This window comes from Catharus ustulatus, chromosome 16 (genome assembly GCF_009819885.2).
Source record: "Catharus ustulatus isolate bCatUst1 chromosome 16, bCatUst1.pri.v2, whole genome shotgun sequence".
Lineage (NCBI taxonomy): Eukaryota > Metazoa > Chordata > Aves > Passeriformes > Turdidae > Catharus > Catharus ustulatus.
The window spans coordinates 14,382,742-14,402,316 of record NC_046236.1 but is presented as its reverse complement, the minus strand read 5'-3'; the positions used below and the strand labels follow the sequence as shown (position 1 = coordinate 14,402,316).

The 19,575-nt window shown below is 54.9% G+C and overlaps 3 protein-coding genes across 3 annotated transcripts; 1 reads left to right on the top strand and 2 right to left on the bottom strand.

Moving 5' to 3' along the window:
- Positions 1-1,952: 1,952 nt before the first annotated feature.
- Positions 1,953-6,626, bottom strand: LOC117003792 (chemokine-like receptor 1). Its single transcript, XM_033074062.1, has 2 exons — positions 6,407-6,626; positions 1,953-3,565 (listed from the first exon to the last, which is right to left on the bottom strand). Exons 1-2 carry the CDS (start codon positions 6,612-6,614, stop codon positions 2,463-2,465), a joined length of 1,311 nt encoding a protein of 436 aa, XP_032929953.1. The 5' UTR covers positions 6,615-6,626; the 3' UTR covers positions 1,953-2,462.
- SHMT1 (serine hydroxymethyltransferase 1) lies at positions 5,053-10,414 on the top strand. The gene is made up of 12 exons (XM_033074060.2): positions 5,053-5,113; positions 6,220-6,337; positions 6,633-6,778; positions 7,081-7,196; positions 7,286-7,446; positions 7,587-7,668; positions 7,903-8,115; positions 8,349-8,465; positions 8,808-8,930; positions 9,084-9,200; positions 9,303-9,413; positions 9,795-10,414. Exons 2-12 carry the CDS (start codon positions 6,245-6,247, stop codon positions 9,962-9,964), a joined length of 1,449 nt encoding a protein of 482 aa, XP_032929951.1. The 5' UTR covers positions 5,053-5,113; positions 6,220-6,244; the 3' UTR covers positions 9,965-10,414.
- A 3,506-nt stretch (positions 10,415-13,920) lies between these two features.
- Positions 13,921-19,565, bottom strand: SMCR8 (SMCR8-C9orf72 complex subunit). The gene is made up of 2 exons (XM_033074059.2): positions 17,155-19,565; positions 13,921-15,193 (listed from the first exon to the last, which is right to left on the bottom strand). The coding sequence occupies exons 1-2, from the start codon at positions 19,488-19,490 to the stop codon at positions 14,740-14,742; spliced, it is 2,790 nt and encodes a 929-aa protein (XP_032929950.1). The 5' UTR covers positions 19,491-19,565; the 3' UTR covers positions 13,921-14,739.
- Between the last annotated feature and the right edge of the window lie 10 nt (positions 19,566-19,575).

Below are 19,575 nucleotides of genomic sequence, written 5' to 3'. Positions count from 1 at the left end.
CCTGCAATAATCTGTCCTTCAAAGCAAGGCAGCAACAGCTGCTCCTGGCGAGATCCCTGACTTAAATTCTTTGCCAAAAACTTGCTTGTTCTCTCAGCTAAGGCTCCCCACGCACAGCCTGGACCCCACACACCCCGGTGGCTGTGCCCATCCCAGCCTGCTGTTTGTAGGAGCGGGGCTGTCGGATCGGCCCCTCTGCAGGACCAATCAGGCTTCACAGCAGCAGGGCAGCGGGTTCAGCACCTTTCTCAATGACTGCAAATACTGGGAGGTTCAGGCTGTTCAACTCATCCCGTGGCATCTAAAAGAGCCTTGACAGCAAAGCTGCGTCAGAGGGGGGCACAGCTGCCAAAACAGCCTCCTCAGATTGCCTGTTAGAAAGTATTTCCCCCCTTTTTTTTCATTCAGGCTTTTCTAGATAAGCATATGGCAAATGGAAACATCAGAGAGAATGAGCTGCCTCCTAGTTGGGAATGAAGGACTGACAATTATCCCTGTGATAATGAGATAGTCTGAACATGAGGGAACTCGATACAATGGGAGATTTATCTTGGAAGCAGTCCCTTGGCAGCCTGGCCTGCCTTGCTGTCAGCACGGTTTCCCATTGCACAAAGGGCAGGGATCAGACCCAGGATGACAAATCCATCTCCATCTCAAGCTCATCCTGCTCCGTTACCTATGGCTGGTAATTCCTTAGATCATCCAGACTCTCTGCTTCACTTAAATCACATTGTACCCACCTTGGATCTCCAGATGACCCAGAAAATTGCCTTCTTTCCCACCACAAACCAGGTCAACCTTCAAATCCTGACCTTCAAGGCTACCAGGGTTGAGGAGAGAGCCAAGACAGGAGTCCAAGGCCTTGGTCCAACACTCACAGAGACTCTTGTCACAAGGAATTATGTGGATTCTGCAAAAGATAAGGAAAACCAGAAAGAGCAAACGTGGGTCTGCACAACCTTGACGTGGCAATCGATGCTGTAGTTCACCACCAGGAGCAAGTAAACAGCCCCAGAGTTACGTGCTGCACAGCAAACATTGCAGTTTTATCTACATGACAGGCAGCAATTTGTGGCAAAGGTTAAATCTCTCTGTTCACTCAAGCTTGACATATGATGGTCGTGTTACATTCCCTGTTCTCAGTGGGTTTGTGCATGAATGTGAGGTTAAGTGCATGTGTTCCTTTAGGATCATGACCTTCATTCAATACTGCATGGCCCAGCAGGCCCATAATTAATCCCCAACATGCTCAGGTGACAGCTCTCACTCATAACATCATCCATGCAGAACGGTGAGGAACAGTGTAAATTCCTACAATCCGGCTGGGAGGCAGAGATTTTCCAGCCACCGGAGCAGGGAGGCTCCAAGGCAGATTTCTGGCAGGATGCACAGGACAATTGGTGAGTTGGACTAATTTACAGGTAAATTGGGTAGGGCAGGAGAGGGAGGTGTGATACAGACACTGCTCCCTCAGCTGCTGAGGATGGGCTGGGAGTGACAACAGCTCAGCGCTGTCATTCCCTGTTACGTGACCAACATTTTCTACTCACAAAAATGTAAGAGTTCCAGAGGCTTATGAAGCCTGTAAGAAAGTCCCCACCTTCTTCATCCTGGACAGTTTGCAAACATGAAGCTTGACCAGACTCAGCTCAGCCACTTGTTCTTTTTTCTCCTCCCAATCACTGGGAGGTTTTCAAACGTACCCAAAGGTCTGAAACCCAGCAATAAACCATAACGATCTGGCAATCACATTCATGTGCCCCAGGCAAAGTCCTCACACCCAGGTCATGTCCTGTCTTCCTCACTCATAGAGCTGCTGCTAATGCCAGTGGTTTGTTTCCAAATTCTAGATATTTAATCTTTTTATCTGCTTGTTCTGTTACCAAAGATGAACCTGCTCAGTCAGGTTGGATCAAGTGTTTTATCCCACAGGCAACACAACAGGCTGGGTATGTTTTACACAAGTTTATTGGGGGTTAATATTCATTCACCAACAGCACAAAGTATTGGATCTCCACTATTTAAGGGCTGGAAACATGTCAAACACAAACAGAGACAAGGATTGCTCAGAAATAGTTATGCTGTTCATCAAATCTGAGTAACAGCAGCATGACCACTGATTTGTCCTGCCTGAGGAGAGAAAAGATGAGTGTCTTACTATTCCATTCCCTGCAAAAATACAAACAGCCATTGCATTTAACCCTCTTTCTATAAAGGCTCCATAAACGAGTCAAAAGGCACAAGGAGTCAAATGCTGCTACTTTGACCCACCTTGCTGCAGCTCCAGAGAGTTCTTCCATTCCCACTGTGTGTTAAATCATAGCATGTTTGAGACACTACAAAACACAAAATCCCACCTTGCTAGCAAGTGCAACCCTCCACAGTCCCCAGTCCCATGATTTGAGCTCTGAAAAGAGGGAAATTGCAGAGAAAAGAATTGTCCTTTCCACAGCAGCACCTGCTCAGACCCTTGGGATCTCGACTTCGGAAGCAGACCTGGACTTGCGCCGGCTGCTCAGGCTGCCCAGGACCGACTCCTCGCTGAAGGCTCCTTCGAAGGCCGACAGGATGGACTGGCGAAACTTCTCCTTGAAATCCGGCCCCACAAACACGTACAGGATGGGGTTGATGCAGCTGTTGAAGAAAGCAAGGCTGGAAACCAAGGGGATCCCGATGTAAAGGGCCAGTTTCATCTCATGGCTGGAAGAGTTTTTGGATATTTCCAGCAAGGAGAAGACGTGATAGGGGAAATAACAGAGGAAAAAAGAGACTGTGACAGCAATGATGATTCTGTAGGGCTTTGCAGAGTTGGCCAGCTGCCTTCTTTTCAGCTTGACAGCCACAACGCTGTAGCAGATGAGGATCACCATGAAAGGGATGAGGAACCCACACAAGAATCTCGTGATGATCATGGCTTTGTGGCGCATCCTCCACAGCCTGCGCGTTGCCTCGGACGTGTAATCATCGGACAGCGCAAAATTATTGTAACAGCTGGTGACATTCCTGGAACTGACCACAGTGTCCCGAAAGACAAGATATGGGGAGCTGAGCAGGACAGCCAGGACCCAGGTCCCCAGTGCAATCCTGGCTGCCAGCTCTGGGCTCCTGTGGTTGTGAGACCAGACAGGAAAGGCCACGGAAACGCAGCGGTCAGCGCTGATGACCGTCAGGAGGAAGACGCTGGCAAACATGTTGAGGAAGGCAATGGTGCTGTTCAGCTTGCACAGGAGCTTCCCAAACGGCCAGTGGAAGCCCAGGGCAGTGTAGGCGATGCTGAGGGGCAGGAAAAAGGTAAAGATGAAGTCAGCTATGGCCAGGTTGAGGAACCAGATGGAATTCACCGTCTTCCTCATCTTGAAGCCTGCAATCCAAATGACGAGGCCGTTCCCTGTGACCCCCAGCAAACAGGCAGTGCTGTACACCACCATGGACAGGATGTGCATGGTCTTCTGGAGGCCAGAGTAGTAGTCATGGTCAGTGGCGTTGTCAGGCTGCTCCGTGGGGCAGCTGGCAGAGAAGAGGGAAGGGGAAGAAGAGGTGCTGTCCATCACTAGCAAGCCAAGACCTGAAATCACGACAGAGCTGTTATCTGCAGCCCAAGAGAGGTGAAAATCTCTGTGAGCAACTGTGCACAAAATGTGTATGAAAAGAGAGATTAGATAAATGAATATAAATTAATATAAAGTCCTTCTCTATAGCACATGCAGCTGCACCTCACACAAATCACCCTGAGTAGAGAAACCAATCCCAGTTTTGCTGTTGGTGTCAGCGTGTCAGAACAACACCTTCATCAACAGCCAACAGCAGCAAAACCATGGAAACCCAGATCCCCCCACAGTGGCAAATCCTTTTTGGATGACCAGCAACAAATTATGACAGCAAAAACTATCCAGTCTGGTAACAATGATGTTAACAGACTATTTCTTCACCAAGCCCCTTCCAGGAGGTGCAGAAGGACACCTGAGCTGTATCCAAGTGTAACCATAGGCCCTTTACCCACCTCCTACCCTCTGGTGAGCCCACCCTTCTCCTCATCTCTCTGCTGTTCATCCTGGCACTTGCCTTGGCAGATCCTGGCAAGACTCCCCGAGCTGTCCCTTGGCTGCTCTGCCAGAGTGGGTGGTCTCACCCTCCTGACTGACTCCCCTTGTGCTGCTCCTCTCCAGGGTGACTCACACTGCATCGCTCCATTTTCCAATGGCTTGGGATCACGAGAAATTAGTAGGATCATTTATTCCCTAATCTTCTTCCTCAATTTGTGGTGTGTTGATTTAACCCCTGAAGCCCCAGAGGGTGCAGGTTCCCTGGGGCTGGTTGGCTAAGCCCACCCACTAACTCAGATTTGATGAATGAAGAGAACATGGCCCCTCTCCTGCCTGTGCCATTCATCCTCTTGGCAGCTCTCCCTGCTGAGCACCCAGAAATCCCTCCAGGCACCGGGGTGTTCTGCCACGAGGGGGGACAGAGCCAGCTCTGCTCCCCACAACAGCAGCAACGAGCCCAACCTGTGCCACAGCCTGGCACGCCAGCTGTTGTGGAGACACGGTCTTGGGTGGAGGATTTTGGGGGTGCCTGGAAATGCACCCTGCCCGACGCAGAGTGTTGGGGTGTCCCATCCTTTGGCTCATGGGGGAAGTCGTGGGACAGTGGGAACACTGGAGGAGAAGCACGTGGGGGTGCACGGCAGGCAGGGCTGGAGCTGAGAGTGACGGCAGAGGGGTGACAACAGCGGGGTGACTGCAGAGGAGTGACTGAGGAGGGGTGACAGAGGAAGGGTGACAGAGGAAGGGTGACAGAGGAAGGGTGACAGAGGAGGGGTGACAGAGGAGGGCTGACAGCAGCGCGCCCCCCGCCCCTCCCGGCCCGGCCAAGGTCACCCGCGCCCGGGCGCCACGTGCGTGCCGCGCCGCCAGCCCCGCCCCCGGCGCGGGCCAATGGGAGGCGAGGAGGGGGCGGAGCGCGGTGCTGATTGGCTCAGGCGCTCCCCGCGCGGATTCCCCGCCGCCGGGCCCGGGGCGGAGCGCGGCGCTGATTGGTCAGGGCGCGGGGGGGCGGGGCCAGGCCGGGCTATGGTAGCGCGCGGGCTCCCGCGCGGTGCTGGAACCGGGAGCGGGTAAGGACCGGGACCGGGATCTGGACCGGGACCCGATCGGGGTGTGCAGCGTGGGGAGAGCAGGGCTGGGGCACGGCACGGCACGGCAGCACGGTGCGGGTGACAGCAGCCAGGCAGCGCCGGTTCCCGCCACCCGCGGCAGGGCAGCGGGGCGCGCCAGCAGGCGCTCGGGATGTGGGAGGTGATGGAGTCGGGGTACAGGGGGTGCAGAACTAGGTGGAGATAGAGCTTCGGGGGTGGGGTTCCCCAGGTGAGGTGCCAGGTGTCCATCATCAGAGGGGACATGGTGGGGGGTCTCATCCTGGCTGGGAATGGCAGCTCTGTCCTCCCTGAGCCAGAAGCAGTGAGTGTGAGTGCTGCAGGAACCTGTGCTGGGGGGACATGCAGGACCCAGGCATCCTGCTCAGAGCCAGAGCACTTCCCTTTGCAGCCCTTTGCCCAGCCCAGCCTCCCTTGGCACAAGGAAACCATGTGGGATTGCTTAATAACCTGCTCATGGCCCTTCACCCGTCCTTGTGGGGTTAATGAGTAAAAAGATGCTTTGTTTTCTGCCAAGGCAGCAACTGGGCTGTTACTCCTTCCCCAAGAGCAGCAGTGGCATCAACTGGAGCAGAGGGCTCCTGCCAGGCCTGGGCATCACCCATGCCATGGAACCAAGCAGAGGCAGAGCTGCTGCCTCTCAGGGCCTCTCAGCTCCACAAAATGCTTCAGTCAGGGTTTGGGGTGGGACTCTGACCTGCTGGGGTTTTGCCCAAGGGAAAGCAGCCAAAAGGTTTAAGCGTGCTGGATACCACAGTGTGTGTCAAAATTGAGATCTGTGGGTATGAGCACTTTACTACCCTTGAAATTTAACATCAGGCACTGCTGAGCTGGGCAGGGGGAGCTCAGGGAGGGGAGGTGATGGAAGAGTATCAGACATTATCAAAGAACTGTAGTTAACAAACTGATCTTAAATCAGCAGGGGAAGCCTGAGGGCTGTGTGTTCTTCACCCAAGAGCCCATGTCTGTTCTCAGGGAATACGTGGGATGGCAGCAGGCAGCTTGCAGGGAGATGTGGAAGCACCCAGCCCTGCTGCCATCCCACAGACTCTCTGCTCCCCTGGCAGGTGACCCAGACCCAGCAGCAGCACCATGGCGAACTCAACACAGGAACTCCCCAGTGCCGAGCTCTGGGCCTCCCATAACAAGATGGTGATGGAGCCACTGGACACCAATGACCCGGAGGTGAGAGCCCCTTCCTGGCTCCTGCCCAGCTGCTTCACTCACCCCCCAGCCAGCCATGGGGATACTGACCTTGTTGAGCCAGGGATGTGGCAGGGTCCAAGGCTGAGCTGCTGGAAGCCATCCACCCTCTGTGCCCTCTCTGTGTCTGGTTGGGATCAGCTGCACGAAAAAGGGATCGTGTCTCCATTCTCCAGCACCTTTCCAGGCCCCTCTCCAAGCCCTGTTTCTGTGGTGGAGCATCCACATCTCCATGCAGAGCCAGCATGGGTGAAGCCATTTCTCTCTTCTCCCAAAGGTCCACAGCATTATCAAGAAGGAGAAGCAGCGGCAGAAGTTGGGGCTGGAGTTAATTGCATCAGAGAACTTTGCGAGCCGAGCAGTCCTGGAGGCCCTGGGATCCTGCATGAACAACAAATACTCTGAGGGTTACCCAGGACAGAGGTATGGGGCGGGGGGCAAGGCCCACCAACCCAAACCCTCACAGGATGGGAGAGGAACCCCCCATCCTGCAGGACTCACCTCAGGGAAGGAAGCAATGTCCTTATGCTGGCAGCCAGGCTCTTCCAGGACAGGCTGTCACCTTCTCGGCCTCTGTCCTTGGCCACACACGGGACAGTCTCAGCAGGGTCACGTCTGCTGTGGCTGCACAAATGGGGCATCACCTCCATTTCTCCCCAGCTTGGTCAGAGGGACTGTTCTGAGTAATGAGTTTGGTTTTACCCCCTGCCCTGTCTTTACTGCAGGTACTATGGTGGGACAGAGTTTGTGGATGAGCTGGAGAGGCTGTGCCAGAAGCGAGCCCTGGAGGCCTACCGGCTGGACCCCCAGAAGTGGGGAGTCAATGTCCAGCCCTACTCAGGTACTGGGGTGCTCAGGAGAGCCAGGACAGTTGCCCAGGCCTCTGTGTGCCCCAGCATTCATAACCAGCCCAGTGTGCTCTCCCTGCAGGGTCACCTGCAAACTTTGCTGTGTACACGGCCCTGGTGGAGCCCCACGGCAGGATCATGGGGCTGGACCTGCCCGATGGTGGCCACCTCACCCACGGGTTCATGACGGACAAGAAGAAGATCTCTGCCACCTCTCTCTTCTTCGAGTCCATGCCCTACAAGGTACAGGATGCAGTTATAAGTGTTGGTGCCTCTTAAAGTTAAAAGTACTGGCACCAGGCTGCCAGCACGCCCTCCTGCAGGACAGCACTGCAGCTGATCTTCACCAAGCGAGTGGCTGAACCCTCCTCTTCCTCTCCCAGGTCAACCCCAAGACCGGTTACATCGACTATGACAAGCTGGAGGAGAATGCCCGGCTCTTCCACCCCAAGCTGATCATAGCAGGTAAGGATCACACCTGTACCAACCTCCCTGGTGGCTCAGCCTGGCTGGGGGTGGCTCCCTGAAGCCAGCAGCACCCCCATAAACCCATGGATGCTGCAGTGCCAGGAGGGAACTTCCAACACAACCAACCTGGAAGGAGTTTTGTGTACTGTCCACACTGCAAGCCTGCTCCTGGGGCTGTCCCAAGGTCCTGCACATCTGCTCCTGTCCCCTCCTGATCGCCTGTCCCCGCAGGTGTCAGCTGCTACTCGCGGAACCTGGACTACGCCCGCATGCGGAAGATCGCCGACGACAACGGCGCCTACCTGATGGCCGACATGGCGCACATCAGCGGGCTGGTGGCCGCCGGCGTGGTGCCCTCGCCCTTTGAGCACTGTGACATCGTCTCCACCACCACCCACAAGACCCTGCGGGGCTGCAGGGCCGGCATGATCTTCTACCGCAAAGGTGCCCGAGCTGCCTGGGGTGCCGGGAGGAACACTGCGAGTTAACGCTCCGAACTGGGAAAGAGGGAGGGCAGAAAGAGCCTGGGAGTGTCTGGGGAGCTTTCCCGGGTAATCCTGGCTCAGATTTGAAGAGGAACAACCACTCTGCCTGCTCTGAGTGGCCAGGGGGTGAAAGCAGCTTGTGGGAGAAGGGTGGTTGTGCTGCCTTGTGACCATGTCCTCCCTGACTCACAGGCACTCGCAGCGTGGACCCCAAGACAGGCAAGGAGACCCTCTACAACCTGGAGAGCCTCATCAACCAGGCAGTGTTCCCAGGGCTGCAGGGAGGCCCACACAACCACGCCATTGCAGGTATGCAGCCAGGCTGGCAGCCAGCTCCAGCATGGCACAGGGAGCTGGCAAAGGTGTCCTGGCTGGGCTCTGGCCCCCAGCAGCAGCACAGGAGGTTCCAGCTGCCCTGCAGGGCTCAGAGCCCGGGGACACTGTGGCAAAAGGCAGCTGGTTGATCCAGCATTGCTCAAGGAGTGACCAAGTCTGTCTTATCCTGTGTTTTGGCTCATGGCAATGCCACCAGCCTGGCTAGGGGAAAGGAAGAATCAGCCCATCAGTTTGTTTGGCTCCAGTATGGCTCCTTCTGGCACTGCCATTGTTGGTGGGAGCCCCCAAAACTGACCCTGGCCCACCTCTCTGCAGGGATCGCAGTGGCACTGCAGCAGGCCATGAGACCCGAGTTCAAGGCTTACCAGCAGCAGGTGGTGGCCAACTGCAAGGCACTCTCATCAGCACTGATGGAGATGGGCTACGACATTGTCACAGGTGAGGACACGTCTTGGCAGTGCTATGGGGCTGACCCTGGGCTCTGTTGACACAATTCTTCACCCCTTGTTAAATCTCAAGTCTTTTGCTGAAGTTTGCTGTGGGAGCAGCATTTCCCCAGGCCCACATTCCCACCAAACCCTCTCTTTATAGGGGGCTCTGACAACCACCTGATCCTGGTGGACCTGCGCAGCAGAGGCACCGACGGCGGCCGGGCCGAGCGCGTGCTGGAGCTCTGCTCCATCGCCTGCAACAAGAACACGTGCCCTGGTGAGGCATCCCACAAGCTCTGCCAGCTCTGGGAGCCAGGCTGAAATGCCAGGGGTGGTGTTTCAGTGCCAGGTTTGGTCACACTGTGTGCCCTGTGTGCAGGTGATGTCAGTGCCCTGCGCCCCAGCGGGCTCCGGTTCGGGACGCCGGCGCTCACCTCGCGCGGTTTTCGGCAGGACGATTTCCGCAAGGTGGCCCAGTTCATCCACAGAGGTGAGCCAGGGGCGTGTGGGGCCAGCACCAGCCTGGGCCAGGGTAACTCCTCCAGCTCAGGAGGCACCACCTGAGAGTTGTCCCCTCAGCTGGCAAGGGAGCATACCCCACAAATGAGGAATAACCATCCTACCTCCACATCTGTATGGGGGGAGGACACCTGGCCACAGCTGGGAACAGCCAAACTCTCCCCACTGCACAGGCAGTCCTTCTCACAGTTTTCTCCCAGCTGTCCAGCTTGTTCCCCAGGGCAGCAAGTCCCTCAGATGGGAGGGAAGGAGGGAGGGAGCAGGGCTGTGTCCCAGGGAGCAGCAGGGTGGGAGAGCCATGGCATGCAGCAGCTGCGAGGGATGACCAAGACATCTCCCCCCATCCTGGCAGGGATCGAGCTGGCTCTGCGTGTGCAGAAGGACATGAGCCCCAAGGCCACGCTGAAGGAATTCAAGGACAAACTGGAGGACCCAAAATACCGTGGGGAGCTGAAGGCACTGAGGGAGGAAGTAGAAGCCTTTGCAGCCACATTCCCGCTGCCAGGGCTGCCTGTCCTGTAAGGGGACACAGCCATGCCCGCTCCCACAGCTACAGGAGTACCCAGGACCGTGGCACACTCACAATCCCCAGCCTGACACACCCCAGTGCCTTCTCCCAGCATTTCCCTGTGGAACTGCAGCAGCAGCTCTTCCTTTGGCTCTTACTCACCTTTCCCCTCCCATGTGGGGCACAGGGACCCCCAGAAGCACAATTCCTGTGGGGACACCAGCCCTTCACCACTGTGTCACCACTGGGAACAAGCACCAGGTCACCCCTCACCTCGTGAGGAGCAGCAGATGATATTAGGCTGGTTTGTCCACATACCCTGGACACCCTGCCCATGGCAGGGTGAGGGACAGAGGCTCCAGCTGCACAAGAAACCTCACAGCCACTAAAATCCCCCTGGTTTCAGCCTCGAGGATTCTCCTTCATCCTCTGTGCCTTGCCACCTCCACAGGCTATGACAATGCCAAGCCTTGTCCTGAACGTCCCTCCTGGGATCACCATCCCATCCTTACCAGATCCTCCAGTATTTTCTCAGAGCCCTTGGCACAAAGCTTAGGTTGAACCATTTTTTAATAAGCACGGTAAAATTAAGAATTTAACCACAACGTATGACAAGAATTATAAGCTTTAAAAAATACGACCAATTTTTTTTTTCTTTTTTTTTTGTATTTCAAAAATATCTGAACCCAAATAAATATTTTTTTTTTTAAAAGTACATTTCTCAGACTAGTCATTTGGTGTTAACATCTGTTAAACTCTTGTGCAGTAACACTTACAGCACGACACTAAGACATGCTTCTTGGATTTCTCCCGGTCACACTCGCCCTAACTACTGACGCAAGCATTCGGTACGCACAGGCACACACACGGAACTCAACATGCAGGAATAGGATACAGTGCTTTTAAAATAAGATGAGAATTCATCACAGCCTCCTGGCAGACCTCAGAGGCAGCTCCAAGCCCAGCCCCATCCCCGTGCCAGCAGCTGTGCTGCCGGCAGGACTGGGTACCCTGCTTCTGCCTTCCAGTTCAATCGGCTCGGGGAGCAGTGGGTGGGGGGTTTGTGACCCCTCCAACATCGGGGTGCAGTTTGGTGCTCTGACATTGTGCTCTGGAGCCTGGGCAGCTCCCTGAATTCCCTCAGACCCTGTTACAGGAGCCTTCTCACTGTGCTGCTGCTACAAGCCCTGGGTCTTGCCCAGCTCCCAGAATCTGCAGCGTGGGCTGGCCCCCAGCACCAGACACGGGGGCTTGGGACCCTCACACTCAATAAAACCCAAAAAACACGTTCAATAAAACCCAAAGTACTGGCCTGGTGGAGCCATCAGCTCTCAGCCCTGGAGTGCCTCTCCCACCACGGTGAATATTGCTAGAGTACAGACAGCTCCTCCCTGCCGAGGCAAGGCAGATGTGGAGCTGCTCAGAAGTGATTGCTATCAGATGAAAGGAAATCTTAGCACTGTTCTCTGAGAAATGAAACCTTTGTAGGGTTAAGATCGCCTACAGCTATGGCTGACCCTCCTGGGGTGGGAGCTGGAAGCGGAGGGTTAGTGGAGAGCAGAGCAGGAGCTCTCAGAGCAGCTGGGAAGAGCAGGAGGGGGAATCGGGAGCTCTCCCTCCTGGCCGGGGAGGGAGATGAATTCTGCTCTGATGAATTCTCGGTCAGGTCCAACACCTCCAGTCCCTGGCAGCGGGGGAGGAGCCAGCGTGGCCGTGCGGGAGCGGGAACATGCTGGGCTGGCAGCACTCACAGAAGCAGGGTCGGCCATGCAGGGCTCTGGCAGCTGAAAGGCTGGTGAGGATGGCACTGCCCCTGCCAGGAACCCGCCCTGCTCCTCCTGGAAGGATGGCTCAGGCAAGACAACGACACACGTGCCAGGACTCATGGCAGGAGCTATCAGTGCAAAGGTTGTGGCTTGTTGTCTGTGAGTATCAGAAACTGGTGAGGTACCACACCAGAGATGGGGGAAAGTCCTAAAGTGCCAATACAGGGATCTGTACTGTACATCAGCAGAAGAACAGAGACAGAGGAATTACAGAGGACAGAGGAATTCAGCTCCCAAACACCAGCTGTGCTTGGAATCCCCCCAGTTTCTGCCACCACAAGCAGAGAGTGCTCCAAGCTCTCTGAGGTGCCACAGCTCGGTGTTAACTACCCCTTTCCAGTCCAAGTTCAGAGGTTACACTGCTGAGAGGAGGAAAAGCACTCCAGGGCGTGTTTCTCCACAGCTCCCAGCTGCAGATAATCCCAGAGATCCCTTGGGAATCGGGTGATGTTGCAGCCAAGCCCCCGGGGCATCCTCCCCATTCAGAGCTGCTGTGTGGCAGAGAGGTGAGCAGGTCAGACAGGTGGTAGTGCAAGTATTGCTCAACACGGCCTTGAATATCAGACACTACAGGCTGGACAGAGGGAGCAAGAAGTGAGTTATTTAGCAATTTATGAGCACAGCTGAACACCACAGGTCGAGATCACTGTGACTAAGATGAGCCACCACGAATCATCTCTCCCACTCCGTGCGGGAGGAAGATATGAGTGAGTCAGCAGGAAAAAAGTCTGTCCCTCCCTCCCTCCTTAAACCCAAACAGCACTAGGTTATTTTTCAGTGTGAAACAAGCTCCTGTTTTGAGCACTGCTCCAGAGCAGGATGCTGGGAGCTTTTATCTGCCTGGTGTCACCTGCATTACTCATCTACTGAGACGCCCCTTCCCCCAGGGAATCTCACCTCAGCTTTACTGGGGAAGTTTGGTGTGCATGAATCAACCAGGGGGCACCTTGAGTCACTTCAGGAAGCAAACACAGAGGCCTTTCACCAGCAGACTCAGTTCACATGAGACAAGAGGGCACAGGTAGGACAGGAAAAGGCTTTTAACATGCTCTAAAGGTGAGCAGCCCCAGAGAGACACTGCTCACCTTCAGCAAAGGCCACACCACACTGCTTCCAACCACGACCTCTAAACACCATCACAAGCAACCCCTGACCCAGGAAATCCACAAGGCCAACTTGGCTGAGCCACCACAAACAGCAACAACCTTAAAAACAACTTTTCTGCCCTGTGGATTTATATCCCAGAGAGCCCTTTCCAGGAGAGAGGAGGAGGTGGCACAATCCTGAGGCACAGATGCTGGTGCAAAATGACAGCCTCCCCAGGGAGCCTCCCTGTCTCCAGGACATGGTTTTGGAGGAGTGAAGGTCTCACAGCAAGTCTCAGTGGGGTCTAAGCCATGCTGGGGAACCCCAGGCTGTACACAGAAAATTCCCAGGCTCAGAAAGAAGATCACACTCCTCTCCAAAGCTGCCTCACATTATCACCATAAACAAAAGTTTAAAAAAAAAACCAACAAACCAAAGTACAGATCAGTTCTTGTACGATCTTAGCTTTTCTCACCCCATAATCAGCATTAAAAATAATTAAAACCAAGATTAGCTTTCCTAGCAAGACTTTTCTTACTTTAGAAGTACCTTGGGAGCTGCTGCTGCCACATAGCACCGGGCAGAGCAGCCCAGGCCCAGCATCACCTGCAAGACTCCAGAGGGAAGCTCTGTGCCCAGGCACAAAGCTTTCAGCACTGACAGGAACAATCCAGGAGTGTCACCACGTTGGTGGTACATCCTTTATGGCACAGAAGCTTTGAAAAGAAAAGTTGTCAGTACCCAGGCTCAGAGAGCAGCAGTTCTGCCCCATCCAGAGCCACCCAGGAGCCCTGGGAGAGGTAGTCAGGACACGACAATGGCTCAGCCAGGAGCAGCACACAGCGATGCCCAGCCCTGTGTTATCACAAAGTACAAATGCCAACTCCCCAACGAAAAATAAAATTAAAAAAAATGATGGATAGAACACAGAATCCAGCACATTCATCCCCAATCTCTCCTGAGCACTTGTACCTCACCAGCCTGTGGTAACAGCCTGCTGTCTCACAGCGTGGCTTCCTGCTGAATCACATTGCTTACCCATTACAAAATGCACCTAAAAAGAGAGCCCTCACCCTCCTTCAGTTCCCTTCTGTCTTTAAAAAGCCACCTCACACACTCTGAGGATTCCCAGTCTCCCTCCAGCCTGCTCAGCTTGCCCAGCAAATGGGACATGACAGATGAACAAGGCACAGTGCTCTACATTCACAGCGGCCGGCGCCTCGGGCTCGCAGCCTTAGGGAGTGCTTCCACCTTCCTGGAGTGAACAAAGCTGGGAGAAACTGGGAAACCCCTTCTGGAGAGAAGCATGTGTGCCTCTGCTGTGCTCCCACTCACCCAGGAACAACCTGGGAAGTGCCCAGAAACTCAGGAAGTGCAGGAAGGGACGCCAAGCACTGTGGCTGTGCACAGACCTGTGAACTGCTGCCCTGCCAGGGGGCTCTGAGCTACACTCACAGGACAGACACATCAGTGGACACAAAACTTCACATGGCCTTTACACCTCCAGTCACAGCCCTGGCTCTGTGGAAGGGACTGCCAGTGCTCAGGGTTCTGGCAGGAGCGTGCAGGACACTGTGCTCTATGGGGGGCTGCACACTTGTCAGTACTGACCCCTGAGTACTGACCCCACCTCCCCTCATGCCATGACCCCTCTGGGATGCTGCCATGACCCACTTCAACGATGGTTTATGTGATGGAACATCTACACTTTTGGCTAGAGGGAACAGCCAGAAATCTGCTCCTGCAGACCTGGATTTCTGCAGAGCAGAGACACCAACACCTCAGCCCCTCCCCAGCGTGTGAGAGCTACTGCAGACAGCGGCAATGTCAAGCACGGATGAGCTCTGTCAGACCCCGAGCACACAGCCTGTGCAAGGCTAGATTTTGTACAAAAAGCTGGGAACATAGTCAAATCTGAGCAGGGGGTTCCCCTCCTGCCCCGGTTCCTGAATGTAGTGCAGCTTCAGCAGCTCAGCCAAGTACTGCACGATTTTGACATCTTCATTAGCAAGGCCCAGCTGAAGCTTTAGGAAGTTCATCCTGCGATTCACGACGGATTCCTCCGGTTCCCTTTCGCTGATGGGAAGGTGCAAATGATGGCAGAAGGTGAAGAGGAAGGCTTTAGAGCACAGCTGGGTGAGGATGCTTTGGACGTGCATGTAGTAGGTGCTGCCACGCTTGATCTGCGTGCGGTGGTCGGCCAGCCGGGCCACCACGGTGCCCTTGTAGAGGGGACAGCGCAGGGTCTTGCTGTCGGCGTCCAGGATGCTCAGGTAGCGGCTGTAGCGGCTCAGGGCGTGCAGCACGTTCACCCCGGCAGGGGACGCTGCCCTGGAACAGCAAGAGAGAGGTCAGGGCTGGAGGTGAGCTGAGCTGAGCAGCAGGGTGTGTCCGTGCCCTGTATCCTGTGGAGTTCCCCTCTAGCTGAGCTGGTGCGGGAGATGTGTGGGTGAATAAAGCCTAGCCGGGGGACAGATTGGCTCTCCAATCTGCCAGAGCCCAAAGAAACCTCGATTCCCTGGATCCCCACATGCCCTGATCTGTACTGTGCATGCTGCAGCATAAACCACCACATTTCAGGTCAGCTTCCTCCCTCAATGACGTGGAGAGGGAGTGACTGGACATCTCTGGTGAACAGACACATCTTACAGCAGCTGGAAGCTTCTCGATGTGACTCAGAAACCCAAAGCAGCCCCCACTTTCCAAGAGCTCCACATTTCCCCCAAACTGCTTTGAGAGGTGGTCGAAGCCCTGAGTGGAGCAGAACCTTCTGAATTTCCTAAAAGACAGAACCATCCTTAACCCACAACATTCCGTGGCTGAGCCTGGTATTTGTCACTCAGCTGCAAACCAACGGCATGCTCACAACGATACAATTACCCACCAAGCTTAACCTGATGTCATTGAAATGCAAATTACAAACCTACACAAACCCTTCAGCTCCTCCATTCTCTGTGGAGACACTCACTGGGCTGAGATACAGCTCCCAGCCTCAAACTGGAGCCTTAACTGGTGTGGGGGCTGTCCCTGTGCCCAGGCATCACCTGGCCTTAGGAGACATAGAATCCTTACTGGAATAAATAGCTCAGCCTCTAAATTCCTTCCCAGAGTCCTCCTACAAATGGTTTGTGGAGAGCACCCACATTAAAATGAACACTTAATTAACATTCCACGGAGGAGAGCTGAAATGACTGACACATATTACAGGCAGTTCTTAAATAAAGATTTCTGTTTATAAAAATTGCATCTAACCACAAACACTGAGCAACGAGTAAACACTTGGGGTTTTTAAAAACCTCACTGACAGACAGAGAGCTTGAGAGCAGCTGTTGGCAGAGCTGTCATCCTGCCTCACAAGCGTAGAAATGAGAGCAAACTCACAGTTTGGGATAATTTCACCATCCACATCCCCCAGCAATACAATGCTCTGCAGCTCAGAAAGCAGGTTCCTGGGTTTTAATTTCCCTGCTGTTTACAAACACTCCTGCAGGAGCTGTTCCAGCCCAGCTCTGAGCACTGTCTGTCACTCTGACTCATGTTTTCCACACTGGTGACAGCAATGGTCATTCCCTGCCATACCTGCACCCAAAGCACATCCTGGAACACACAAAAGATCCTTTTCATAACATCAACAAGGGCAGGGCCCTTGAGCTGAGCAAACACTCTTTGCTAATACGAGCTGTGAAGCCACAGTTCAGGACTGGATGTTGGGAAGGGGCACTTGTTTTTGGGACAGTTCTCACCCCAAGCAGAGGTTTCTTACAATCCCAACACTGCTCTTGCACATCTCCAGGGGCCTTTCTTCACCAGCCCACACCGAGGTGCTGCATTCCAATTCTGACCTACAGATCTCATCACCTCTTCAACTGGCTCCACAAGAAAAAAACCTTCCCTCCAGCACAGCACCATTTACCCTAAAATTCCAGCTAGAAACGTGAGAAAAGTTCCTGCAGGAGATGGCAAAGCAGAAAATACAAGGGACTCCAGGAACACTTGTGTCAGATCATCCAGGAACTCAGCAGGACTCAGGAGTTTGTTCTCTGCTTTGCCAGGCAAAAACTTCCTGGCCAAGTAACTCACCTGAGTCAGGCAGCAAGGGCCCAGCAGATATTTTAAACATTTACTCTGCAGTGAGGCTGGATACAGAGAGACAAGTCTACTCCTCTTCCAAAATAAATCATGCCAGCTGTGTTGGTAATTATGAAACTTCCCCTGCACACCCATTGCCCTCTCAGATGAAACTCTTACCACACACCTCAACCCTATTAAAGCAACCAGACCCTTGCATTTACCTCTGGAGTCCAATCAACTTCCACTTCTGGAAATCCACCAAGTGCAGAGCGGAGGTGACCCAGTGCTTCACGGGCTTGGCGTGCACGCCGCAGTTGGGCACGAAGATGGAGAGCGCCGTCACGAGCTTCTTGACCATGGCCTCATCCTCCCCCAGCACGACCAGGGTCCTCCCGCTGAGCAGGGAGTAGATGGCGGGGTGGGCAAAGGGGTACTGGCGGATGAAGCGCAGCGCGTTCTGCCCTGCCCTCTTCCTGTGCCTCTCCCCGGCCGCGCAGCCCAGGTGGGCGGGAGAGGGGGTCCTGTCGGAGCACGTGGAGGCAGCGCTGCTGATGTAGCTGGTGGAGTCCGAGCACTCGTCCAGGCTGCTCTTACTCACCTCCCTGCTGCCTGTCAGGTAGCGTGAGTCGAGCTCGTAGGGCAGGAGCCCCCCTGAGAGGCCGTCGTGGGAGGGGAAGCCCCCGCGCAGCCCCGGCTCTGCCGGCCGGTACGGCTGCGGGGGGATCCGCACCACGCCGTCCTCCTCGCACGGCTTCTGCGCCAGCTCGGCCAAGGGCTCCAGGAAGTTGGGGCTCTCCTTCCCGATACAACAGGCAGCATCCACCTGCACTAAGCTTTCCTGCTTTGAGATGTCGTCCTGCCCGTCATCGACGGCGGGGTTCAGTCTGGGGGTGAAGCGAAGGCCTCCCTCGTCGTCATCCACGTAGGGCTCCTCGTTAATGGCACTTGGGTAGCTCGCTTTGAAATCCTCGGGGATGAGGGACTCGGAGGGACACGTGCTGAGCACCTCGATGCTGTCCTCGCTGACCGTGCGCCGGCTGCCCACCTTGCTGCGGCCCGCCTGGGGGCTGGGGATAACGGGCAGGCTGGCCTGGCTCTCTGATTTTGTCAGTCCAGTTCCTGACTTCTCCGTTCCCAGCACCTCGATGCTCTCCCCGCTGCTGATGCTGCCTTTGATATCTGCGTCCAGGTAGTCCAGGTTCTCCTGGTGCTCAGACATTACTGACTCAGACATCTTGGGTTCTTCAGAGTCCTCCATTTCCTGCTCCATCTTGATGGGCACACACTCCACACTGGACTTGTATGAGCCCAGGCTGATGACAACTGTAGGAGCAAAGGATTCTTCTGAACACTTTTCATCTACGGGACCTTGGCCGAGCTCCTGGCAGCCTCTGTACTGTTTCTCAGGAGGTTTTTCATCCAGAAAAGACACATCCTCAAAGAGGAAGTTGGTGACACTCTGTTGCTTTAGGAGAGCCCGGCTGATCTGCTCTGTCAGGAGGTAACACACATCACCTCGAAAAGTCCTCTCAATATGGTGCAACTGGTCAAGGGTCTGGGTGAAAAAATAAACATCACAGAGTTCCTCCAGTGTCTTCAGCTTCTTGTCAAAGCACTTGGCAGACTTGGCCTTGATGAGTTTGGGGGTGTAGGATGGCACGTGGGTGTAAAGATGAGTTTCTCCAGGCTCAGAGGCAGTCGGGTCCTGATCGCTGCCCACGTCAGCCCGCTCCAGGGCACACTCTGGCTCGTAGGGATGGAATTCAGAGTCCTTCAGCTTCCTGTAGGGATACGACCGGATTTGCCTCAGCAGGTCTTGGTGCTCGATGATTGACTTTTCCACACTGGCCAGCTCGTTGGCCTTCTCAATAGCCTGGGTTGTGTAATACCCCTTGTCGTTGGCTTTCTTCTGTTGCTCAGTCTCGTTGTGCAGGACGGTCCTGGTGTAGTCAAGATCTTTCAGTTTCTTTTCCAGCTCGTTGGCAAAAGCTTTCCGGTTCCCCGTCTTCAGGCATTCGGAGGCTTTGGAGAACTCGGTGGAGAGTTCCTGAAACTGCTGCATGATTTTGTGCTCGTCAGCAGAAATATAGGCCATGCAGAAGGGCCTCACAAAGCCCCTGGCTTCCAGGTCATACAGGGTCAAGTGGTGCACGTAGGCAAAGGCTCCTTCCTTGGAGTCCCCCAGCACCACCTTGGAGTCCTCCACAAAGTTCAGCTTCGGGTAGGCAGAGCCGGGAGGGTGCCCCACGAAGGATGCCTGGTAATCCACAGACATGATCCGCAGGGAAAAATAATTGAGATCGAAGGTGCCCGACACTTTGGCGTCATCGGGGATGGTCAGGAGGGGCTGGGGCCCCACTTGCTCCGAGAACTCGGAGATGAGGATGAAGTCCCGGGTGAACTTGGAGCCAGCGACCTTGGCCCAGGGGTTGGCGCCCTGGCCGGCGAAGGGGAACAGCGGCACCGAGTACTCCTCGGGCAGGGGAGGCTCGCGGTACAGATCATCCTCCAGCTCCTCCTCCCTGGTGAAGGCCACCACATCAGGGGCGCTGATCATATTTCCCGCAGGACGGGACCGACATGGAGCAGCGACGCGCCCCCGGTCCCCCCGCCACCGCCGGGCCCCGCGGGAGGCACCGGCG